The sequence below is a fragment of the Mesocricetus auratus genome, unplaced genomic scaffold, assembly GCF_017639785.1.
Source record: "Mesocricetus auratus isolate SY011 unplaced genomic scaffold, BCM_Maur_2.0 Super-Scaffold_100027, whole genome shotgun sequence".
Classification (NCBI taxonomy): domain Eukaryota; kingdom Metazoa; phylum Chordata; class Mammalia; order Rodentia; family Cricetidae; genus Mesocricetus; species Mesocricetus auratus.
Genome location: NW_024429208.1, coordinates 24266653 through 24292622, shown reverse-complemented (window position 1 = coordinate 24292622; position 25970 = coordinate 24266653). Strand labels below are relative to the sequence as shown.

Genomic DNA, 25970 nt, shown 5'->3' with positions numbered 1-25970 from the left:
TGCTTGAAAGGATTTTTTTTGGGCACAGTGGTGCATTCCTGTAATACCAGCACTTAGGAGGGAGGCCAAGGGGAGCTCAAGGTCAGTCTTAGCTATACTGTGAGTTCAAGCTCAGTGGGTAAAGGCCCCTGCCACCAAGCCGAAGGACCTGAGTTTGATCCCTAGGACCCTTGTGGAGGAAGAAGAGAACCAGCTTCTCAAGTTATTCTCTGAACTCCACACCCGTGTCTGTTCATGTTCACAAGTAAATAAATAAATAAATGCAGTTGAAAATAAAACCAAGCCGGGCGGTGGTGGTGCATGCCTTTAATCCCAGCACTAGGGAGGCAGAGGCAGGCAGATCTCTGTGAGTTCGAGACCAGCCTGGTCTACAAGAGCTAGTTCCAGGACAGTCTCCAAAGCCACAGAGAAACCCTGTCTTGAATAACCAAAAAGAAAAAAAAAAAAAGGAAAAAAAGAAGTAGGTATAGTCTAGTTGTTGAGAATTGGCAAATAGGAGAGTTATTTATATGTTTTGAGGCTAAGGTTTATAACTGCACATCTCAATACTACTGTATATAATTTGCCCTCTCCTTTCACAGCCAAGCTTTATTTTTTTATTTTTTTATTTTGGTTTTTACGAGACAGGGTCTCTCTGTTTTGGAGGCTATCGGTCCAGCCTTGAACTCACAGAGATCCGCCTGCCTCTGCCTCCCGAGTGCTGGGATTAAAGGCATGTGCCACCACCGCCCGGCAAGCTTTAAAAAAAAAAAAAAACAGATAATTAAGTAAAAATTAACTTACCATCCCTTGTTTCCTTGTTTTCCTTTCCAGAGTAAAAACTGCCAAGAGTCATTGTCTGTGTATATTGCATTAAACAAATAGAATTACATTACACTATCTTGCAGTTCTTTTTCAGACAGGGTCTCATAACCCAGGCTGGCCTTGAACTTGCTATGTAATCAAGAATGACCTTGAACTTCTGACCCCCTCCCCATCTCCACCTTTGAGTGCTGGGAGTAAATACATATGTCACCATGATTTTTTTTGTGTGTGTATGTGTGTGTGTGTGTGTGTATGTGGTGTTTTTTTTTTTTTTTTGGTGTTTGTTTTTTCTTTTTGGCATTGGCATCAAACTCAATGCTCAACCAATTAAGTCTTTTCTTCAGTTCTTCTGACGAGGTGGCCCTGAGATGCTCTTATCAGTATACTTAGATGCTTGGAAATCCTACATCAGATTTTTGAAGCTGTACCTGCATGCTATAGGATTTCTTTGCTGTAAAATTGCCCATTATCTCGAATCTTTGAATTAATAACTGCCAGTCTGGTATTCAGGTTCTTCCAGCCTGACCCCAAGTTAACACTGTAAACTCCTGCCATTCTGTGTACCTTCCCTGGACATCAACTTGATTTCTTGTCTACGTCAAATGTCTATCTTTGCTTCTTGTCCTCCATTCTTTTTCTCAAGGAGGTGGCCAGATTTTTGATGCTGGAGAGCATGTCCTACTCAGTGTTGTAGATCTGGAATTTTTTGAATAATGCATGGCTTATAGTAATGCTCCCTAAACATTTGGTACTTAAGTGGGTGGTTTATTCATTCGACTGAAATCCAGATGCATTGAGTACTCTCAGCTTTTTGTTCTCGGGTCCTACTTCAGTTCCCGCTCAACTGTAACCTCTTCTCCCCTAAGTCACTCCAGGCTCTTCGTGCTGCTGCTGCTATCACCAGGTTAACTCTGGAGCCCGGTGTGTCTTGCTTCTTTGTCTGATGATGTGGTCTCACCATCCACAGATAAACACGTTTGTGGGCCTGTTTCCTCTTTATGCTTTTCTGCCCTTTCCTAGTTTCTTAATGAGCATGTTATTTTTGTAAACAGGAAACAGTTTACAAGAGAACAAGTATGGAGACACATCTCCCCCACCCCCACCTCTGTAGTAGTAACTGAACCCTGAGACTGCATGTTTGTTTGTTTGTTTTTTTGAGACAGGGTTTCTCTGTGGCTTTGGAACTAGCTCTTCTAGACTAGGCTGGTCTCGAACTCACAGAGATCTGCCTACCTCTGCCTCCTGAGTGTGGGATTAAAGGCGTGTGCTACCAATGCACAGCGAGACTGCATGTTTATCTGTTTTGGGTGACATGCTTTTAGTTCCTCAGTTCCGGCTTCTTAGAAACCTGCACTGCTTCTTGTGGCCTGCCGAAGACTAGCATTTTCCTTCCTTTCCAGTGTCTTAAGAGACTAGTGTGCCCCTGCCGCCTCCCTGTCTGATTCCTCCCTTGTCCTTTGTCATAAGATTTCTGCCTCTGGTATGCCAACAAAATGGCTTTGCTGCAGGTGCCCCCTCCCCCACCATGGCTGCTGTCCGCTGTGATCCTGTCTGTATCACTGGGGTCTTGTGTGTTCTGCTTTTTCTTTGCTTGGAGTGCCCTTCTTTTCCTGGTTTTGTCTGTGAATCTTTTTTTTTTTTTTAAAGATTCATTTATTATGTTTACAGTGTTCTGCCTGCATATCAGAAGATCTCATTACAGATGGTTGTGAGCCACCATGTGGTTGCTGGGAATTGAACTCAGTACCTCTGGAAGAGCAGTCAGTGTTCTTAACCACTGAGCCATCTCTCCAGCCGTGTCTGTGAATCTTTATTAAGCCTTCAAGAACATGCTGACTTCTGTCTCCATGCAGTTGATCACTCTCAAAAACCATCCTGCATTGCAGTGATGTCTCTTTTCTTCTCCTCATACCCCTCCCCAGGGTTTTGTTTTGTGACCTTGGCTGCCTTGGAACTCAAGTGTATCTCGCTTGCCTCAAATTTATGATCCTGCCAGGTTTGGTGGTGCACATATTTAAATTCCAGCAAAGGTAGGCTGATCTTTTGAGTCTCAGGCCAGTCTGGTCTACATAGTGAGTTCTAGGCTAGCCAGTGCTACATAGTGGGGCCTGACTCACAAGCAAACAGAAAATAACAACAAATGTTATCACCCCTAACTCAGCCTCTTGGGTGCTGGTATTACAGGCTTGTGCCTGAACCAACAGTGACTTGTTCCCAAGGCTGCCTTCTTGATCAGACAGTGAGCTCTGATGGGGACTGCAGCCTTGTCCCATGATTGGCACAGAGCACACACTGCATGCCTGTTCAGTTGGTGGTCAGGTTGTGTTCACTAAGATTTTGGTGCTTCAACTTCTCCAGGCTGCAGGAACTAGTTGATCGAGTGCTGGAGCGCTTTCAGGCACTGGGACTAATAGTGAAAGATTGGAACAGTGTGAAACTGCACGCCACGGTCATGAACACACTGTTCAGGAAAGACCCCAATGGTAAGTCCTCCCAGAGCCGCTCCAGGGATCACAACGAGCTAGAGCTTTCAATGAGCAGCCAGTGTGAATCTCTGGTATACCATTGCTCTAATGAACCCAGTAGAAGGGGCATACCTACATGGCACTCAGTCTGTCACACATGGGCTTGTCAGAATTTGCAAACAAAAATATGATGGTTGGGGTACAGTTTAGGCTAAAGTGCTTGCCTGGAGATGAGGGTTGTGGTGCAGTTTAGGGGCAAAGTGCTTGCCTAGTATTCATGAGCTCCTACTTCTCAATCTTTAGCATGTCTCCCCCAAGAAGGATTTAAGATGCCCAGGTAAATTTAACCTAAACAGTGAAGAATCTCAGTCTCACTCTGCACTGTCCATCTTAGTTTTTGAGACAGGGTCTCCCACTTGCCTGAAACTCACTAAGTGGTGTGGTCTAGCTATCTAATAAGCCCAAGATCCTCCTATCTCTGCTGTCCTCTGGGCAAGGTTATAAGTGCACTGCCACCAGGGCTGCTTTTTTTTTTTAATTATTTATTTCATAGCATGGATCTGGGGTTAAATTCAGGTGCAAGACAAGCACTTTACTGACTGGACTGTCTCCCTGCCCACAATTCCTACTTTCTAGTAGTTGTTTTGGGTTTTTTGGTATTGATTTACTTCTTTCCAAACTGCTCGTGTTGTTCTTTTTTTCTTAACAGGGAAGCTGTTTATGTTTGTTTTGCTTGTGTTTTTGAGATAGGATCTCATGTAACCCAGGCTGGCCTTAAATTTGCGAGGTGGCCTTGAACTCTTGTCCGGCTTCCACATCCCAAGTGCTGGCTGTATAGGTGTGTGCCACTGAGTCTGGCTTTCAGAACTCGTTTTTTTTTTTTTTAAGCTGTGGAGCATGCCTGAGTCTGGGGTCTTGTTTAGAACACTTCTCGTCTGAGCTAGGTCTGGAGTCCCCACACATGTAGCTAAAATGTGTGATGTTCATAGAGTTGTTTGAGCTCTTGCGAGTCCTTCAGCTCTGACCTGGGACTCTGCAGACCTGGACAATGAAAGAGCATACTGGAAAGTAAAAGTCCAAGTGCTTGTAAAGGCTTGTCGTGGGCAGGAAAGAGTTATCAGTCAGAAGCATTCTGAAGTTAAAGATTCTTGAGGGTCCTTTGAATGTTCCCTTTCCTGTGCTCTTCTCTGTATTGAATTTTTTACTTGAAAAGGACATGAAAAGATACATTACTTTTTTTTCCTGTCTCCTTTCCCTTTGATATTCTTCTGGCTGTCCTTTAAGGACATCTTTTGGGACATGCAGCCTAAATTAACTTAGTCAACTAGAGTACAGTTTTGTTTAGGCCAAGGTCATGGACAGGCTGCCTTCCTGTGTAGAATATAAGGATATCTTTAATGTAGTAAAGCACCCACACACCATTTGGAGGTAGTCTCTGAGTCTACCCGAATCCTGGACACCAGCAATTTTGAATAGTTTACATGTGAGTTTTTGTGTGTTTTAACATAATTAAAATCACATGCCATTTATTTTGGGGTTGTAGATGCCCGGAGGTGACTTAGTCTCAACCTCTGACTTTGTCAATGGAGAACTGTGATCTGCGGAGGGGCTCATTAGTTACCCAGTGCATACACACAGTCAGGGCTTGGAGAATGCAGCCCGGAAGCCTCATCTCTTGACCTTTAGCTGCTCTTCCCACCTTGTGCTGCTTTCTAGCGGGAGGTGAAAGCTTGCTGGTTGCTGTGGTCCTATAGATGATCAAGAGGGAAGCACAAACACACTAATCATGTTCCTCTTGCATTGTCTTTGGATTATTACAGCTGAAGGCAGGTACAACCTCTACACAGCAGATGGCAAATACATCTTCAAGGAAAGAGAATCATTTGATGGCCGGAACATTTTAAAGGTCAGTATGATGCAGGGATATGGAAGCCTTTGGGGCATGCCTGAGTGGAGGAGGAGACAAGCCGTCACCTTTTAGCATTGCAATGTGTTTTCTCCTGCTTTCCAGGAAAGGATGTCAGAGATAGAGAGGGCTAGGGGGAGACCCATAGATGATCCGTCCGTCCATCCATCCTTCCTCCTGGCACCTCTAGAATACTTGAAATTCGTTTAAGAAAGAATAACATTTCCTAGCTACTTTGATACTGAATTCAAACCTAGTGAGTTTTACTTTATTCTCCAGAGGTTTGAGTTTGCAGTTTTTAAGTGAAAAAAAAATGTTTTGATCTAGTAAATTTTTTCCCTTTCACCCAGAGAGTTGCTCTTCAAGGTTACTGTTTGTCTATTTTTACTCAAGAGCTGTCTGTGTCCTAAAAGTAGGGAGTCGGTATCTGACTGCAAAGGCCTTGCTGTTCTGAATCACATTAATCCAGGATGTAGAAATGCAAGGAGTTCTGTCCTGCATTTCTCTGTCTCCTGCACACTGCCTGTTATAGCCACCCTGTCAGGTTAGCTCGCCATTGTTCCTCTGGGCCAAGAGAAACAGGCTTTCAGCCATACCCTTGTTTGTGGATTGTTTAGGTCACACTATTTCAAGGCCAAGAATCTTTTCCAGAGGTAGAGAGAGTGTGCATTCATATTAGTCAGAGTTTTCTAGAGGAACAGAATTGATAGAATGAATGTGTATATATTAAAAGCATTTATTAGAATTGCTTGCATGCTGTGGTACAGCTAGTCCAACTGGCTGTCTCTTGATGGAAAGTCTAAGATAGGCTTTTGGTCTATGAAGCTGGATGTCTCAGCTTTTTTTCAGTAAACACAGACTCCTGATGAAGTAGATTCTGAAGTAGAGAGGGAATGAACTTTCCAGCAAGAGCCTGACTCAGGACAGTGTGACCCAGATTTAGGGTGTGTCTCCCACCTCTGATGAGCCGGTCAGGAATCCCTCAGTGGTGTGCCTGGTTGCTTTGGCTGTAGTTGATTCCAGATGTAGTCAATATTAGCCATTGCAGTGTGTGACTGTCAGAGCCGTTTCATCTTCAGGATGCCTGTTCTTCCCCTCCTTCCCTGACTCCTTTACCTTATCCCTTGACAGACTGAGCAGCCACAGGTTCTTCCCCAGAAGCTCTTCTCACTGGCTTGTATCACAGGCTGTTGAGCTTCATTTTAATTCCACGAGAACCAAGTTGGCTTTAAGCCATTCCTAAAGAGTTCTTTCTCCATTTTTTTTATATATATCAAAAAAATTCAGTGGGTGGTGGTCATGCACACCTTTAATCCTGGCTCTTAGGAAGCAGAGGCAAGTAGATCTCTATGAGTTCAAGGTCTACAGAGTGAGTTCCAGGATAGCCAAGGCTACCTATCTTGAAAAACAACAGCATCAAAACCAAGCTAACAAAAACAAAAAGTAAAGTAAGTCCCACAAAGTGTGTTAAGCCTGTAACCCCCCACTTAGGAGATGGAAGGAGAAGCATCAGGGCCTCAGAGACATCCCCAGGCATATAGTGAGTCTGTGGTCTGCCTGACCTACATAAGACCCTGTCTCAAAAACCAAAGAAGCAAGTAAGAGCACATGGAAAATTCCCAAACCAAAGAAATAAAGGGAGAGAAACATTTGAATCCCACAGGAGATTGTTGATGCTAATTATAGCTGAATTCATCAACCTGCCACTCACCTGCAAAGCCAGGTCCCGATGGTGAAGCTACTAGTCAGGGTGGTGGTGCAGACCTGTGGCAGAATGCTTGCCTGGCAAACTCATAGTCCCAGGTTCTGCCTCCAGGACAGTAAATCTGGGGAGAGAGGAAGATCTTTTTCTTGAAATTTCCTGACCTGAACCCCCTGTGATGACACGAGTGTAGCGCCCTCTAGTGTTAACATGCGCCACTCTGCCACTGTCCCCTGACTCATGCCTCATCAGTTTTAGAGCTGGGCCCAGTGAGTGATTGGAGGCCATTTAGTGTCATTCCTCATTTGAATCTCGAACACAGGATCCACTGTGGTTAGACTTGCCAAAAGCAATTTTAGTTAGTGGCAGAGACTGGAATCCACAAAAACACTTGAAATTCTAAAGTTTAACATTTTCCTGCTGTTTTGTGCAAGAGAAATCTATATTTAGGTTGAGCTCATGAGATATTTGAGGTTCTGTCTGTCAGAACCAGAGTAATGCCCAGTTAAAACTCAGAAATGCCGGCAGCAGGTTCACCAGCTGATCTAATGCTGTAACTAATTAAGAGCAGACTTTTGGGGCTGGGGGGATAGCTCAGTGGTAGAATACGTGTTCAGTATATGCCAGACTTCCATGTTGAATGCACCAACATTAAGGGAAGCACTTCTAGACTCTTAAGGGGTGATACCAGTTAGGACTCAGTCCCTACCTTCAGGAGCTCCTGCCTCTGAAGGGCCAGAGGTTAGTGGGTGGTTCCAGCATACAGTTGTGGGCGGATGTGCGGAAGAGGAGTAAGTGCCTTTGAGCACGGGATAGAGTATCTGCTAATATCTGTAGTCTCTCTTACTTTACTCCTTAATCATTAGTTCCAGAAAGTAGAATCTTTCACCTATGTTTCAACCAAGGTAATTAAATCTTAAAAACCAAGGCAACCGTGGGTTTAATTGTCACAACCCGGCATTAATACACTTTATGTAGATATGGTAGGCCACCTTTTGGAAATGCTGTGCCAAATGAAAGAAAATATTTAGAAAATCAGTCGGTTATTTTTATATTTTAATGATGAGATTACTTTAATTTTTGTTTTTTGATACGGGGGTCTCATTATGTAGCCTTGACTGACCTGGAACTCAGTTCAAGGCTGGCCTTGAACTCATGGAGATCATTCTGCCTCTGCCTTTCAAGTACTGAATTAAAGGCATGGACTTACTTTGAATTTTAGATTGCATGCAAAGAAGCATATGGAGACCAGAGGACATCTTGTGTGAGTTGGTTCCTTCCACCACATAGGTCCCAGGGATCAAACTCATGCCATCAGACTTGGTGGCAGGTACTTTTGCAGGATGAGCTATTTCACAGATCTCAAAATTATTATTTTAAGAAAACATGTGAGCCAGGCGTTGGTGGCGCACGCCTTTAATCCCAGCACTCAGGAGGCAGAGACAGGAGGATCTCTGTGAGTTCAAGGTCAGCCTGGTCTACAGAGTGAGTTCCAGGACAGCCTCCAAAACAATGTTTCCAAAAAGAAAAAAAAAGAAAGAAAAAAAATGTGTTAACATGATAGGAACTGGCTGGGGTAGACAGAAAGGCTAGCCATGTTGGGTACTGAGGAGCCCAGGATTATCTGTGTGGCATGCTAACAGCTACACAGGTCCACAGGGATCCAGAGGGGAGGGTCTATGGGAGGCAGACTTGGAAAAGCCAAGCTCCTCAGCTATTCACCGAGAAACAAATCGGGAAAGAGTCATTGCTCATTTCTGTAATTTAACGAGTACCCGACAATTGCCGCTCTGCTCCAGGAGAGAAATTGGTCCTTTTGGTTCCATGGAATAGTATGTGTTCTGGGTGCCTTATTAATAAGAAGAAAGTCTCTAATGGTTTTTTGAGGTAGAAGGCACTTTTTTCTTTTGTACAGCTCCTCTGAGAGTTGAAGCAGCTGTAATAGGCTAGAATCTGGCTATTGCTGGTTAAAATAAGACTTCCCTAAGACTTGGAAGGAGGGACTGACAAAGGATTATTCTGTGTTATTCAAGCAGTAAAGGAGCAAACACAGTCAATTACAGTGTTTTTATGGCAGACTGACAGCTCCAAAAGGAGATGCATTAGTGAAAATGGCCCAAGCCAAATTAGTAGGCTGAGAGTTTCCATTTCTGAGAGGGAGCAGGAAAGATGCTGTTTGTGTAACCATTGGCTGGGAGCGCCGTGTAACCTGAGAAACAAGCTATGAAGATGTAGCAGGGCTAAGGGAAGAGGCGGCTCCCTCACCTTTGGGAAGTGACTGGGCATCAGCTGCCAGCCCCTGACCATGAGGCAAATGGCCTTCTGCTTGGGGAACTTGGGAAGGGCCCTGAAGCGATAGAAGTGGTCTCTAAGACCCTCCTCTCAAAGACTGATGGCACAGGCTGACTGCTCACCAGTGTGTGCAGACTGCAAACTGAGGAAGAAGTCCTAGTGGCAGAGGCATGCCGTGCCTGCTGCGCAGCCTGTATCTGAGAATGTGGCGAGGATTGATGACACAGAGACCAGTCGGTTGCGTTAAGAAAACTTTATGCTCCCCAAATCGGCTTAGGAGAACTTCCCAAGAAAAAACACTTCCCTTTAGAAAAACTTCTGCCATCCATACACGCACAAATCTCCAACAGCCCTCTCACACCCCTCTCACAGACCTCTCCTTCCTCCTGGCTGGTGGTTGAATCTCTGGCACCAGAATCGGGAACAGCAGGGAGTAGCTAGTCAGGGTGTTTCAGTGACCGCATCAAGCCCTTATCAGGAATTTATGGCACTGAATTGTTTTCAGTAAACATGTTTTCAGTAAACATTGTCTCGCAGCTGCCTGCTCCCAGGCTGATCTAGGAGTGGGTTTCCGGCCAGGGTCTGTGATCCCCACAGAGGCAGACATGGAAAGCACTGCAGGTCCCGGGCCTGAGGGTGCTGCCATTTCCTTAGAGGCTTCAGTGCACAGGGCCCTGGTTCAGTCCTGCTAGTGTGCACAGGGCCCCGGTTCAGTCCTGCTAGTGTGCAGGGAGCCCTGGTTCAGTCCTGCTAGTGTGCAGGGAGCCCTGGTTCAGTCCTGCTAGTGTGCACAGGGCCCCGGTTCAGTCCTGCTAGTGTGCAAGGAGCCCTGGTTCAGTCCTGCTAGTGTGCAAGGAGCCCTAGTTCAGTCCTGCTAGTGTGCACAGGGCCCTGGTTCAGTCCTTGGTTTATGCAAATCCTGATGTGGTAACTTGTATGTGACCCTAGCACTTGGGAGGGGGAACTGAGGCAGAAGGATTGCCATATGTTTAAGGCCATTCTGAGCTCTATAATGGTACTGGGCCAGCTTAGGTTACAGAACGTGACTGTCTCAAAAACAAAACCAGGAAAAAATATGAAAAGTATATGGCAAGCTGAGAGAGACTAATTTATTATGAGAATGCTTAAACTTGGGAGACTGGCAGCATTAAACTGGGTACATTAATTTTTAATAGTTTCCTCTAAAATATGGTTTCAGTTGCTTCTGCCTCACTGAGACTAGAGTTAGATATGAACTAGAGTTATCCCAGCATTTTATTCTTTTTCATTTGATCCCATTTTCATTCCTCAGAATCCCTGAGAGGAAATGAGAAAAGGTAAATGTGTTCCATCCATCCATCCATCCATCCATCCATTTTTGCCTTTTAGAAGTGAGTGTTATTACAAGAGAGCCTTGTGACCTTGGTGGGTAGGCCTGAAATCAGAGCAACTGGGAAGGAGGTGCAACATCATCCCAAAGGCAGTATGAGGGGCCATGAAGGAAGAGAGAGACGCTGTCCTTCCAAAGTCTGGAGAGCAGCTTTGACAGAAGAGACAGCTGCTGTGTGCAACAGAGGAGAGCTGCTTCCTTTTTTTTTTGGTATTGATTTGGCTATTTGGATTTTTTCTTTCTAAATAAACTTTAGAATCTGTTTGTTGATATAGGATCATCCCATCCCCCCCCCCCCGGGGGGGTTTGACTGAGGTTGTTTTAAATCAATAGATCAGATTGGATGTATCCATGAATTCTTTAGTTTTTTTTTTTTGTTGTTGTTTGTTTTTAATAGAGTTTTGTGGTTCTCCTCAGGTAGATATTACTTAATTTTGTTAACTTTGTATCCCTTCGCTCAGCGCTGTGGTGGCGCACACCTTTAATCCCAGCACTCAGGAGGCAGAGGCAGGCAGATCTCTGTGAGTTCGAGGCCAGCTTGGTCTACAGAGCGAGTTCCAGGACAGCCTCCAAAACAATACAGAGAAACCCTGTCTCAAAAAACCAAAAAAAAACCAAACAAACAAACAAAAAACTTTGTATCCTTTCTTTTGGGTGTGAATATAGATGACTTATTTAATTTTATTTGCGCCTGGATGTATGTCTGTGTACTACATGTATTTCTGATACCCTGGGAGACCAGAAGAGGGTGTTGGACCCCACAGAACTGGAATTATGGACGGTTGTGAGCTGCCATGTGGGTGCTGGGAATTGCAACCAGGTCCTCTCAAAGAACAGTGAGTGCTCTTAACTGCTGAGCCATCTCTCCAACCCCAGCCCCTCCCCCCCTCTCTTTTCAAGACAGGGTTTCTCCATGTAACCCTGGCTGTCCTGGAACTAGTTCTGCAGACCAGGCCTGCCTCTGCCTCCTGAGTGCTGGGATTAAAGACTTCCACCATCACCATCAGCCTTCCAGCCTCTATTTTTAATGTCAAATTCAGATTGTTCATTGATGATAAATATAAAACTAAGTTTTGTGTATTACTCTTGTGTCTTATAAGCTTGGTAGATATTATTACTAAGTGTAAGAGTGGTGTTCTTTTTGTTTTGTTTTTGTGTTTTGTTGTTGCTGTTGTTTTGCTTGGTTCTTTTTCCTTTCTTTTTTGTTTTTGAGACCCAATGTATGTAGCTCTGACTTGCCTACAGCTCATTTGTATAGACCAGGCTGGCCTCGGACTCAGAGATCTGCCTGCCTCTGCCTCCTGAGTGCTGCGGTTAAAGGCGTGCATCACCACTGTGTTTGTTTGTTTTGTGGGTTATTTATTTATTAATTTTTTTTTGAGGCAAGGTCTCTCACTATGTAGGCTATATTGGACTCACCTGCCTCTGCCTCCTGAGTGCTGAGATGGAGGCATGTACCACTGTGCCCAGCTTTGGGATTTTTGGCCTGTAGTATAGGTCCTAGATCGTCACGTCATCTGTAACAAATGACTGTTGGCTTTAGTGCGTCCTTCCAAATACGTAATTCTTTTATTTTCTCTCTTACTTCTTAGCTGTACTTTGAGCATGGGTCTGAGAAGCAGGGGTGAGAGGGACATTTATTTTGCCTTGTTTCTGACTTGGCAGGAGAGTGTCAGGTTTCTCAACATTAAGTATGATAGCTGTAAAGTCCCTTTGTTCTGGGCTTTAGTGTTTTATGAGACAGTATTTCCCTAAGTAGCTCAGACTGGCCTTGAGTTTTCCATCCCTCCTCAGCCTCCCAAGTGTGTGAGCCTCCACACACAGTAGGGTATCTGTTCTTCAACTCAGATTCCACACAGCACCTCCCACAAGTTGTCAGTTACAGCCTCATTTTCCTGAGGTTTTTCCTCCTCGAAGCTGTGACTAAGTTGTGATTGTTGCACATCCTGTGTCTCTCAGGAGGTCTAAGAAGAGTTACAGACCTTTGGCCTATTGAGATTTTTTTACTTGCTTTTAATTAATTAATTGTGTGTGTGTGTGTGTGTAAGAGAGAGGGGGAGAGAGAGAGAGAGAGAGAGAGAGAGAGAGAGAGAGAGAGAGAGAGAGAGAGAGAGAGAGAGAGGAGTACAGTTATGCATGAGTCTTGATGTTCATGTGGCAGTTAGAAGACATCTTTCCCGAATTGGTCCACTCCATTGACTGCGGGAGCCAGCAGATGAACTCAGGACCAGAGGTTTGCAAGGCAAGAGCTTTTATTATTTGCTGAGCTGTCTAACTGACTCTTGCTTGTTTTTAGTATGGAAGGTTGACTGGTCTACAGAGGGAGTTCACGACAGCCAGGGCTACATGGAGAAACCCTGTTTGGGGGGATGTTTATTGAGGGCTAGATATATATATATAACTCAGTCTGTAGAGTGCTTGCCTGATGTGTGCTGGATTTGATCCCCAGTACCATGTGAACCAGGTGTGGTGGTACATGCCTGTAATTTTAGCACTGGTGAAGTAGAGGCAGGATGATCAAGAGTTTGAGGCCAGCTTGTGAGACCCTGTCTCAAGTAAGCAAGATACATAAAATGTTGATGGAAAAGAATAAGCACTAGGAAGGATATTCTTGCTTGAGGAAGAGAATTGTATTTATTTTATAGTTTTGTACAATTGAATTCTTAGCTCTAGTTACTTGGCTTTTTAATTTTTCCCCTCAAACCTCAAACTTTTCTGAAAGCTCTTGACTCATCACTGAATCCATTGCAGTATCGGAGCATAAGCAGCTGTCAGCTGCACTTGGGGCTAAGTCACTGTCTCCAGATTCATGCTACATATGGTGTCATCTTTGCTACCTGATATGCCTGAAAAAGACAAGTAGTTTTTGTTTTTTGAGACAATTTCACATAGCCCAGGCTGGCCGTAAACTCTACTGTGTAACCACAGATGAATTTGACCCTCTGATCCTCTGGCCTCCACCTTCCAAGTGCTGGGATTACAGGTGTGCACCACTCCCCTAGGAGTTGACACTCTTATTTAGTAAAGTCGCAGAGCAGATGTCACTTCTCTCGTCTTTTTTCTTTCTTCTTTTTGGTAAAGTGTCTTTATTGATTTCACACATAATGACTAAATTCTGCCAGAGAAAGGAGCATCACTCTGATAAAGCAAACGCCCTTGGAAAATACAGTGTACATGTTGATAAATTCTGAAGGTTTTTCCTGCAGTTATTCTAATCCTCTGTGTTTCTCCTTGGCTGCTGGTTGTTTTATTTGTGCCGATGCTAAGACCCAATAGTGCATCTATCATGGCTTGTAAATTTCCAACCTTTATTGAGTAATTTCAGAATTTCCCATCTGTCAGACATACAGCTGACACAGCAGGGTCTTTCTGCTAACATACAAAATGCAGCTCACTTTACACGCTGCTGTTTTGAAATAGCTCTGTCTGTACCTTCAGAAGGGGCCACAGTATTCATGACAGTCACATGATCTAGGTATGGGAGAAACAACTCTCTGGAGGATTTTCTTGTGTATAAAGATAAGATTTTATGAAAGGGAGAAAGAGAGAATGTGTATACACTAGTTCATACATGTGCTCCATCAGGGACTGAAAGAGAAATCAAGGGAATCTGAGCAGAAGGGACAGAAAATGGGTGAAAGCTAACAGCAAAGATCCTTAGACAGTGCAAAAATTATTTCAGCTGGGCTTGTCGTCTCAGCACACAGAGGCTGAGGCAGGAAGGAAGGTTGCATCCATGTGAGGTCAGCTTGCGCTATGTCATGAGTTCAAGGCTAACCTGGGCTGTATAATGAGGCTCCACCTCAAATACAAAAAAATATAATTCATTATTTGGTTCTAAAAGAAGACATGGAGACCCTGTGGTCTTGAGCTCGTGTCAGGAGGTTTTAAACAGTAGTGTACCCAGGTCTACAGCAACAGCAAATGATACTCCTCTCTGGAAGAATAGACTGTGCCTTCTCTTGAGTAGTATTTCTTCAAAGAACTTTCTTGCCCGACATGGCCAGTAAGCAGTCAATAAAGCCTAGGCATTAAGGAAGCCACTCATAATAAACAGATGTCTTAACAATTCGTGAAGACACGACAGCGGAGTGGCAGACTTGGATTGTGCTCAAAGAAACAAAAGCAAAAAGCCAAGCTTAGAATTTACCAGAGATTCGGGAACCTTTAAAAAAGAAGTATTCCAAGCATAGCCATGCATACCTGTAATCCCAGATGTAGTTGGATCTCTGTGAGTTCGGGGCAGCCTGGTCTACATAGTGAGCTCCAGGCCACCCAAGGCTATATAGCAAGACCCAGTCTCAAAAATACAAACAAACAAAAATAGTAATAATAAAAGGAATTGTCAGAAGAAATTAACCAGGGCCAGGTGTGGTAGAACATCTGTAATCTCAGCATTTTGGAGGCAAGAAGAGTGAAAGTTCTTGGCCAGCCTGAGCTACACAGCAAGACTATGTATCAACAAAACAAACAGATTGCCCAATAAAGTGCTTCATATTAGAGCAAGCTATCAAAAAGCTGGCACTGTCCTTCATTCGACTATTCAATTTTCTTTTAAGAAGTGGCATCAAGGCCAGCAGATGGCTCCTTAGCTAAAGATGTTTGTAGTATAGGCCTGGTGAACTGAGTTTAATCCCCAGAACCCAAGGGAAGGTGGGAGGAGACAGCACTCCACAGTTGTCCTCTGGCCACCACTTTGCACGCGTGTCATGGCTCAAGTACACACACATGGAGGGAGGGGAGGAAGAGGTATACACACACATACACACACACGGAGGGAAGGAGGATGGGGAGGAAGAGAGAGAGTGAGTCAGCTTCAGCTCGAGGTGGCAACACATGTGTAATCCAGAGCTGAGGCAGGGTGATCCAGGGTTTTAAGACTAGGATTATATAGCAAGACCGGATCTCAGTAACCAAAATTGGACAAGTCTGCAAGTGAGGACATCTTCTGAATAGTCCTTCAGGCCATAAACGTGGGACAGCAGTCAGCAGTGAGTCTGAGGGCCCAGTGTGACCCAGTTGTTGGGTCCTCAGACCAAGATTTGACTCTGTTTTTTAGTGGTAGATCAGGAAGTAGAACACATTAGAAGAGTTAAAGGACTCGAGAAAGTCCTGTGGAACTCAACGTGTGAGGGCAAGAGTGTGGCACAGTGGTAGAGCCTTCACCTGGTGTACAGGAGGCCTGAGATCAAGTCTCCAGCACTGCAAAGGCAGAGCTCCTTTCTGGGGCCTCATCTAGTTGTCCTGGAGCACAACACGGTTGCATGTACCGATGGCACTGTTGTGACCAAGCGTATGAGGCCGTCTGGCAGTTTACAGAAGTTTGCCGATCCCTGACTTAGAGTTTAGTTTAATCATCTTTTTTGTACGTGTGTGTGCATGCGTGTGTGTGTGCTTGTGTGGAGGCAGAGGTAAACATCAGGTCTCTCTCGTTCATTCTCCACATTGTTAAAACTTTTGTACAACCAGTTTTTGTCTTTTAAAAAATGTATTAGTGTGTGCACGTGTGTGAGTGTGTGTTGGGAATCAAACACAGATGCTGCTTGGGTGGTAAACAATTTATGAACTTATCTTCCCAGCCCCTAGCTTAATTATATTTCATCTCACCCCGTGCGACTCTGCTTTATTAGATATGTGACATGTATGACAGAACAGAATCTTACCTTGCAGTTTGCTGGCCTTCAACTTGTGATTCCCCTTCCTCTGCATCATTAGTGCTATTGATGTGCGTATTTAACAGAGCCTCGAGATATAGTAACGAGTTAATAAATATTTAGTGAAGACCATCCAGTGAGTCAGTGCTATTGAATTTCTGTTCACTTAGTTCGTTTTTTAGTAAGCATATTTATGTTTGCTTTGTGGGTACTGGAGGTACTTGCAGTTGAACTCATCTTCCTTCCTGAGTGCTCAAATTACAAATGGCTATCAAATTTACAATTAGCACAAACAGCAGAAAAAATATGAAGTTTAGGGAGGAGATTGTGATGAGATGTCTTGTCAAGGTTACTTCACCGTGTCAATGATAAATGTGGTCATCAGGCTTGGCAGCAAGTGTCTTTACCCATTGAGCCATCTTGCTGGCCCTCTGCCTCCAATCTTGATGATTATAATAGGAGTGTGGGGGGTACCTGGGGGGTGCCTTTTTTCCAGTGCTAGAAGAATACCTCATGTTAGAGAGTCTGAGGGCTCCTGACAGGAGCTTCAGAGAACCGTAGAGCAGCTTGAAGTGCTCCAGAGTGGTCTCTCACTGTGTGCTGTTTGCAGGAGGAACATCCAAATCCAACAGTGTCTCACAAAAAAAAAAAAAAAAATGTCTAAATGTATGTATTCTGTTGCCTGGAAAGTGAAGTCTGAAGACACTAATGAGGGTGCTGGAAGATGCAGCTGTCAGAGGGGAAGCCGGTACTGAAATGAAAGTAAATTCAAGCAGAGGCTGGGTTCTGATGGGCACTACCACCTATTCTGGAAAGATGCTCCTCACTGTTCTGTGGCTGTCTTTCCTCTTACGATGCCGCTTCTGTCTTGGCTTTTTTCCACAGTCACTGGTGACTTCTCTTTGCAGCAGTGTTGGAATATTTCCATGTGTTTTCTTGGCCCCCGGGGGATGATGACAAGGTTCTGTAGGATCTAGCTAACACAATAACAAGGCATAGGCCACAGTTTGGCAAGGCAGCAAGTGCAAAATAAAAAACAAAACCAAAAGATTGGCATTGCTGTGCCTGGACTCATTGCTGGCTCTCCTCAGAATGAAGTATGTGGTAACGTTTCTTGAGTATCTTCTAAGCATGAAACACTAAGTGAGATGCCTATTTGGTGCATTCAAGGGGAGGGGAATGAATATTCAGTCCTCTGAGCTCATTCCCCTTGACTCTTTGTCTGTGGGAGATGCTCATCTGCATTCATGTCTAGGGATCTCTTCACTTTCTTTCGTGTGTTATTCACTGAAGAACTGAGCCAAGTATTGGTTCTCTTTAGATTCATTGTAGTTGGTGTGTGTATGTACATGTTCCTGTGTGGGTGGGTCAGATTTCATGTTGAGTGACTTGCTTCATGGTTGCCTAACCTCATTTATTTAAAAAAATACTTAATTTTTTATTCTTGTGTATGAGTATTTGCCTATATACATATATATACACAGCACGTGAGAGCCTGATTCCTGTGGCAGTCAGAAGAAGGCATCAGATTCCCTGGGACGTTACAGGGAACCAAACTGGGTCCACTGCAAGAGCAGAAAGCGATTTTAACATTTTTCAAGACAGGCTCCTTTATGAGACTTACAATTTGCCAATTTACTAGACTGTCTGGCCAGTGAGCCCCAGTGGTCCTCCTGTCTCCTCCTCTCTACCCCTGGGATTACAGGTGTGTACCATAATACCTGGCTTCTTTATGTGGGTTCTGATGTCCAAAGTCAGGTCCTCATGCTAAAACAGTGCTGCCCACCAAGCCATCTCTTTAGCTTCCATTGTAGTTGTTGTTGATGTCGTTGTAAAATATAAGCAGCACATGTATGACTGGCATGATTGTGAAACTGACCACCGTCTGTTTCCAGAAGTTGGAACTATCCCTAGACCTCAGCTGGGCATTCCCATCCTTACAGTTGCAGGTAACCCACTCTCCCTGTCTGTATGATTCTGACCATTCTAGCTACCTCGTGTATGGAATCATAGGTTCTTTTGTGTGGCTCATTTCATTGAGTGTGTTTTTGGGGTTCATCCATTGTGTGGCATGTATCAGAATTTCATTCCTTATTATATGACTGGGTATTATTGGTTGTGTGGTTTTAATTACAATGTGAGAAAAATGGTAGCAGAATGTAAATCTGGACCCAGAGATAATGGGACGCATCCTCTCTGAAGTAGACTACTGCTGAGATACCAGACTGGCGAGTGCTGGCTGTGTGTATTAGTTACTTTCTGTTGCTGTGATAAAATGTTACAGCCAGGAGAAACTTAAAGAAGAACGTTTGTTTTGGCCTGCAGTTCTAGAGGATTAGAGTCGGTGGTGAGGGATACACAGGAAGCGGCAGGTCACATTTTGTGTGCACACAGGAAACAGCAAGGGAGCTAGAAGCGGGGCAAGGCTCTCATTCTCAAGGCCACCCCACTATTGTGCTTCCTGAAGAGTGCCACCAACTGGGGACCAAGTGTTCAAATACATGAGCCTGTAGGGGACATTTTTCTTTCAAAGTGCCACACTGGGTAAGTATGAGGACCATGACTTGGGTTCCCCAGCACCCACATAAAAAACTGGGCATGACTGTGCCTGTGATCATAGTGCTGGGGAATGAGAAGACAGATGGCTCCCTTGAGCTCTCTGGCAGATAGTCTAGCCACAGCAGTGACTTGTAGGTTCAGAGAAAGTGATAAAGAGGACACCCAGTGTTGACCTCTGGACTCCTCCTGGGCATGGCCTGTAAGCCTAAGCACACGCCCCACCCCCACGCCCCACACATACCACACACAGCACACCATACATGCATGCACACACAAGCACACACATAGCACACCACATCACACACATGCATACTGCAAGGCCCCCCTCCACAACTCCTGACTGAAGGAAAGTATGGTGGATAGATACCCTTGTGGTATCTGATTATTATTCCAAATGCTCAAAAACAAGCAACGTTGGTATTACTGAGAGGCTGTGATAGCTTTAAAATCCCAGCCATGGAACTATTTTAAAAATCAGTGCTGAGCGTTATTGTCAAAAATTCAAAGCTAGGGAGAAAGCAGTCTGGTTAGAAATCTAGCAGAAGTCCAATTACTCTGTTTTTTAGATTGCCATGGCTTTCAACTCTCAAGGCATGCTTGGGCATGATAATGTTCTTTCTTCCAAAAAGCCTTTTGCTTGTCTGACGTCTAACCACGCCTTCACAGAGGGATGGCAGCTGTCTGAGCTGGACCGTGGAGACTTGAGTGTGTGTCACAATGTGTAAAACAGTGATGTTGCTACTGAACGCATGTTTCCCGTGGCTCTGGCTGAGGGTTCAGTCTTGTCTAATGAGGTGAAAATAACCACATGATAGCATGTGGCAGTCTGCCTTCTATCTTGCAAGGAGCTGCTCCTAGCCCAGCTAGTATTTGGACAGCTATTGTGTGTGCGTATGCAGACGCTCTGTTGCCCGAGGATATCTGATTTGCTCTTTAACTTTTGGACACCATCCCTATGTTGAAGAAGTTGAAGTGGAGATGTGCTGGGCCTGCCTTCTTTCGCTCTCTCTCATCTCCTTTTTCTCAGTTTGTTGCTTTGACACAGGCAACAGCCAGTACTTGGATGCCTAACCTCCCTAAGGCCCCAGGCTCAGAAGGCACTTAGACTGCCAACTGAGGCAAGATCTAGGGCTTCTGATGACCTGCACTTCCTTTCTGTGAACCCTCTCTCTTGCCCGTAGAATGCTGTTGCAGGTATTGTCTGCAGGAAGGTGACCACACAGGAGATAGAAAACGAGAGTGCCAACAAAGTTTAATGAGCACTAGTTCTTCCCAGACAGTTGCTTCTCTGCAGAAACAGCACCTGGGTCAGCTCTGAGAGAACAGCCACCCTCAGGGTTGACCTTACAGGCTGGGGGCCTGAGAAGTCTCTTAGCCAGCAGCCACCAGATAGTTTACTGTGGTAAAGCAGTAAATACCCATGTCTCAAGGCTTGGCTTTCCGGGAAGGAAATCTGGCAACAAACTGATCTGCCATCGGCCCACCTCAGATACCAGCTCTCGAATGGCACCATGTGCGGCCTGCATTGAGGTCAACAAGCACAGCTTTCTGGCCCTGTCAGCACAGCCTCCTGTCTCCACCTCCTCCTCCCCCTGCTCCATGCTTCTTCTTGCTACTTTTCAAAGTGGAAAGGCTCTGCAGGGAGGGGAAGTCCCTTAGCATTTTGCATATTGAGGTGCTCAGCAGAATTGTCTGGCATCCTGTTTGTATATAGCAGTTTTAATTCACTCTCTAATAGGTCATTTGGCTTTACCAGCAGTCTTAAACTTGATAATACTTGCATCAGCAGTGAGGTGCAGGCCAGACGTCCAAATGTGCAGCCCTGAGTGATTACTCGCAGGTTTTATAGCCTCCATTCCCTTGCTCGGTTTGTCACCTCCCTAGGTGAGGCCAGGCTATAAACAGACCTCTTGCACACTCCAGCAGAGACCTGCAGGTGGTTAGGGAGCAGAATAACAGGGAAGTCCCTCTTCTCTTGGTGCAAGGAGTCATCCTTGTCAGTAGAGATGGGCACCCCAGCTCTGTTAGGTAGCATTAAGCACTTTGGTATTGTTTGCCTGAATGAACAAGAAGCGAGAGTGGCATGTTGACAGGGTGAAGAGTTGTAGCTGTCCCTGATGAGCACACAGCCTTTTGCACTTTCCTTCTGCTGATAGGACTCGCTTCTCCCATGCTCTGTCCTTGGCCTTGCGCCTTGGCTGAGGTGCCCAGGCTTTCTGTGAGAACATCACGTCCTCTCCCCCCCACTATTATTAGCTATTGTTATTGACTCTCACACCACTTATCACTGCAGGCTGAGGCTGCAGATTAAAAGTAGCCTGGCTGCCCCAGAGTTAGGCTGTATTTGAAGATGACTCAAAGATGACAGATCTTTGCCAACCAATGTCTTTTATTCTGAAGACATCACTGTTCCAATTTTTAGAAATATTGCAGCTCCATGTGGACAGATTGTGGCTGTAAAGATTCCTAGTAAACCTCTTTTTCTCCTTTCAAGGAAACTGGGTTTTGTTTGTTTGTTTGTTTCTGGAATGATCTAATGAAGGTTGTTGTCAAGGAGTGACAGTAATAATCAGAGTGTGCTGTACTTTTGGGTGTGGAATGTTCTCCAGATTCCTATGTGTCTTGGTCTTCTAGTTGTGGTTCTATTGGGAGGAAATAGAGCCTTCAGAAGGATCATGGGGATGCACCCTTAGCGAGGATTTGGGGATCCTGGTCCCCTCTTGCCTCTCCTTACTTCCTGGATGCCTTGAAGTAAAAATTTCTCTGCTACACGATCAGATGTAGTAGACTGTCACAGGCTCAGAGCATTGAGGCCACAGGACCTCTGAAACCACGAGCTAAATAAACCGTTCAGCCTTTTAAGTTGTATTGTATCACAGCAGTGGAAAACTGAGTAATTGTAACTTAGCATTTTTTCCTGTTGTCAATATAGGGCATCTTCATAAAATATCATTCTGTTTAAAAGTGGAACTGTTGTGACAGAGACTAGCTCTATCCCGTCATTGGTAGGGAAGCGTTAAAACCTTGTTTACTGAAGAACCGTCTAGATCCTTTGCATAGGGATTTTTCCTTGCTGGGGATCTCACTCAGCCTCCAACAGTCCAGGCACTGTGTATCACTGAACTTCTACCCTGAGGAAGTTTCCATTTTCTCTTTCTTGGTGAAGGGGTGTGTCTGTGTGTAGGACTATGGCTTGCCTTGGGGTTGAATAGGCGCAGCCTATGTGGATATTTTAAGTAGATGAAGGCTCTTGCTCTCATATGTGCTTGCTTCCCACCTCCTTGCCTTCTCTCAGAGAAGCACTCTTGTTTGTGTGCCGTCAGAAGACACGGGGGGAGAGGAAGACTTGAGGGCTGCCCCCTCGGCAGAAACTCAGAATCACTTAGGTTTGAGGAATTTTAACTAATAGAACTTTGAAAAAAAGTGTGTGTGATCCTCATTGTGAAATAGATTAGTAAAATACTTTCAAAATTGGTATATTTTTAGCTTACTAATATATTTCTGTAGGCATTTTCATTACATTTGTTAGGAGCAGAGCTGTGACGTGTGTATGGAGGTCAGAGGACAACTTGTCTTGAGTGTGTTCTCTCCTTCTACCATGTGGATCCCAGGGACTGAACTCAGGTCATCAGGTTTGGGGCCACGAGCTCCTTTGTCCACCGAGCCATCGCACCTATCCTGGTGTTAATACATTTCTGTTTATGACCTAGCATCTTTTTTTTGAGACAATATCTCCTCCCTGGCTCAATTCAGAATTTTCTGTGTTGCTGAGGATGATTTAACTTCTGCTGTATCTGCCTCTACATCTCAAATGATGGGTTTCCAGGCATACGTCACTGTGCTGGTCTTCTCTAGTGCTGAGGGTTAAACCATGTTTAGGTAGGCACTTTGCTGCCTGAGCTACATCCCCAGCCTTACTGCCTAACATTTGATCCTGTATCTGTAGGCCTTTTTCTTGGAGAATGCTTCAGAAATTTACCACTGTTAAAAGTTATTTTTAATTAGGATCTCCCAGGGGTTGTGACTGTAGCTTTTATATCATTTGATTCTCGCTCTTGGCCTGTGTGTCAGATTTCCTCTTGTTAAGGGATTGCTGGCTTCAAACATCTTATGAGAAGGAGGAATCAGAGCATTCAGCCCATGGACACTTGGGTCTATGTATGTGGGCAGAGCATCATGACCAGGGGAGCACACCGTGGAGGAGGTTCTCAGTCTCATGGCAGGAAGCAAAGAGGGAGGAAGGGACTGAGGAGCCTGTTAGCCTTCAAAGGCACACCCCCAGTGACCGACTTCCTTTTTTTAGTCCCCATCTCCTGAAGTTTCCAGAACCTCCCATAGAGCTTCACTGGCTGGGAACCAAGTATCTAAGAGTCCACAGTGTAGTAACAGTTCTAACATCTTCACAAATTCAAGTTCAGAGACTCAGATCCCAACTTCCCATTCCACAGGGGAGGAACAGAACAGCGAGGAGGCAGCCGGAGGAAGAGATAACACAGCAGGCAAACACTAAATCCCATAGTCTTGACATCTGGAGCATGTGGTGTGACTTCAGCTCTGGCAGATTTATGTAGCCCTGTTCTTGTGATGGTCTTGCCATTTGCAAACAACATGGCTGTTCCCTTGGCGCCATGTGTGGCTTTCTTTAGCACATTCTCAGCATCTCCAATATCTCAGATCTCCATTGCAGCCTAGGTTATACCTTTGCAGCTTCATCCATTGGCCTCGTAAGGACTGCTTGTAGGGATTATGACCCTGCCACAGATCGCTCAGCCTCTTAGACTTTGAAATCTGCTCAGAAGCCTCCATGACCCTATAATCCTTGGATTCCATGTGTCTGCAAGTCCAGCATCATGAGATGGGCTCCAAAGTTGGCTATTTTTGAGCAGTAGGTAGACCCTTTGGATCACAGCCCCCGGCCTCTGAGTGAGAGTAGCTAAGCATGGTCAGTTGATTTCTGGGTAAACAACTTTATAAGTGACCCTATACTATCAGGATGATTTGGCCACTCTGTCTTCTCAGAGGAAAGGTGCTTGAAATGAATATATACATTTATACCTTTGAGGCCATGATGGGTAGGTACAGATCAGTTCTAATATGCCTTTAAGACTTCTGGGTTTTTTTTTTTGTTTTTGTTTTTGTTTTTTTGTTTTTTTGTTTTTTTTTGGTTTTTCAAGACAGGGTTTCTCTGTGACTTTGGAGGCTGTCCTGGAACTAGCTCTTGTAGACCAGGCTGGCCTCGAACTCACAGATATCCGCCTGCCTCTGCCTCCCCAGTGCTGGGATTAAAGGCATGCACCACCACTGCTCAGCTAAGGCTTCTTTCTAATGACATTATTCTCCAGAAACAATGTGTTCCTACCCCCAGTATTTTTCTGGAGGAGGAAGGGTTGGGCCAGGCTTTCACTGAGTAACCCAGTGTTGTTAGTTTGAAAGAAAATGGCCCCTAAAGGGAATGGCTCTACTAGGAGGTATGGCCTTGTTGAAGTAGGTGTGGCCTTGTTAGAGGAAGTGTGTCACTGGAGGTGGGCTTTGAGGTCTCATATATGCTCAAACCACAACCAGTGCTTTAGACCACTTCCTGTTGCCTGTAAGTCAAGATGTAAGAACTCTCAGCTCCTTCTCAGTACCATGTCTGTCTGCATGCTGCCTTGGTTCTTGCCATGATGACAATGAACTGAACTTCTCAACTGTAAGTGAGCCACCACACTTAAATGCTTTCTTTATAAGAGTTGCCGCGGCCAGGGTGTCTCTTCATAGCAACAGAAACCCTAACTTAGACACCTAGGCTGCCATGAAATTCACTATGTAGCCCAGGCTGGCCTCAGACTCTGAAGTACTTGGATAATGAGGATGAGCCACCATGCCCAACTCTTACCTGAAACTTTATACTGACTTTCACGGCCAAACCACAAACTTTTGACCCTTCTTTTAGCTTCTGATCCAACTATAACCTTGATGAGAAGCGCCCAGCAACCACTCCTGGATGCAGGACTGTCTTGAAATGTCTGTTAGGTTTGTTAGCCTGCCACTTTTAAACTCAGTCTCTGACAAAATTTTAGGACATAGAAAAAGCATAGGCTTTTGTTCTTTGTCAGCATGTGGCACGAACGGCTTCCAGTCCGGTTCCTGTGGAAGGACTTCCTGTCTGAAGCCCCCTGAGTCTGCCCTTGACTGCTTACTTTTCTGTTGGTCTGATCGTCTAACCTCTTACCATAATCAGACATACTACAGGCTTCTAGCATTCTAAACTTTTTGGACCTGCTTCTTCAAACACTTCCAAATGCCCTCTTTCCCAAGACAGTCCCACAGGCTTCCAAACCACAGTGTGAATCTAAGAAATGGACTCCCACTTCTCCAATGTCAACTTCTGTGTTGGGGATTTTTATTTGCTGTTTTTTAATTGTCACTGCAATCCAGTACCTGAGAGGAACAATTTGTAGGAGAAATTGATAATGATGATTATTGTTATTATTGGTTCATAATTCAGAGGTTCAGTATGTAGTATTTGGCTTTGTTGACTCTGGGTCATGGAGAGGCAGAGTGTTATGGCAGCAGAGGAGTATCGTTGAGATTGTCTACCACATGGTGAACAGGAATCAGAGTGAAACAAGAGGCCAGGGACCATGAATAATCTGCAGAGGCACACTTTCAGTAACCTACATCTTCCTGTTAGGCCCCACATTCTTTTTTTTTTTTTTTTGCTTTTACGAGACAGGGTTTCTCTGTATTGTTTTGGAGGCTGTCAGTCCAGCCTGGCCTCGAACTCACAGAGATCCGCCTGCCTCTGCCTTCCAAGTGCTGGGATTAAAGGCGTGCACCACCACCGCCTGGCTAGGCCCCACATTCTTAATGTTTCCAAGACCTCCCAAAATGGCACCACCAACTCAGGACTAAGTATTGTGGGACATTTCGTAGTCAGGCCATAACAGTCCTGAAATAAGTGAACCCTTGGCTGTGAGCATAAGCATATAGCCAAAAATGGGATTTTCTCCCAAGATGACATTCTTGGATACAGATTTGTTGTTATACTCAAGAGCATGGTCGCTGCCTCATGGTCACAGCCTTCTGCTGGCTAGTATGCTGGAGCTGTTAAATTTACCTCAGTGTTAGTGGTCCTAGCCTGCCTTGTTTCTTATCTTTTAAGTACAAATAATTAAGTTCGGCTTTGGTTCTCATCACAACAATTTTTTGAAGGGTTAATGAGCTGGGATTTGTAAGA

The 25970-nt window shown here is 44.8% G+C and overlaps 1 protein-coding gene across 4 annotated transcripts in view; it reads left to right on the top strand.

The window, feature by feature from the left end:
* Nucleotides 1-25970, top strand: part of Ascc1 (activating signal cointegrator 1 complex subunit 1) — an 83425-nt gene that overhangs the window by 46887 nt on the left and 10568 nt on the right. For all 4 annotated transcript variants that reach the window (XM_040732056.1, XM_040732055.1, XM_040732057.1 and 1 more), the window contains exons 8-9: nucleotides 3163-3287; nucleotides 5090-5175. In XM_040732056.1, the coding sequence (XP_040587990.1) occupies nucleotides 3163-3287; nucleotides 5090-5175 (211 nt within the window). The remainder of the gene's footprint in view (nucleotides 1-3162; nucleotides 3288-5089; nucleotides 5176-25970) is intronic.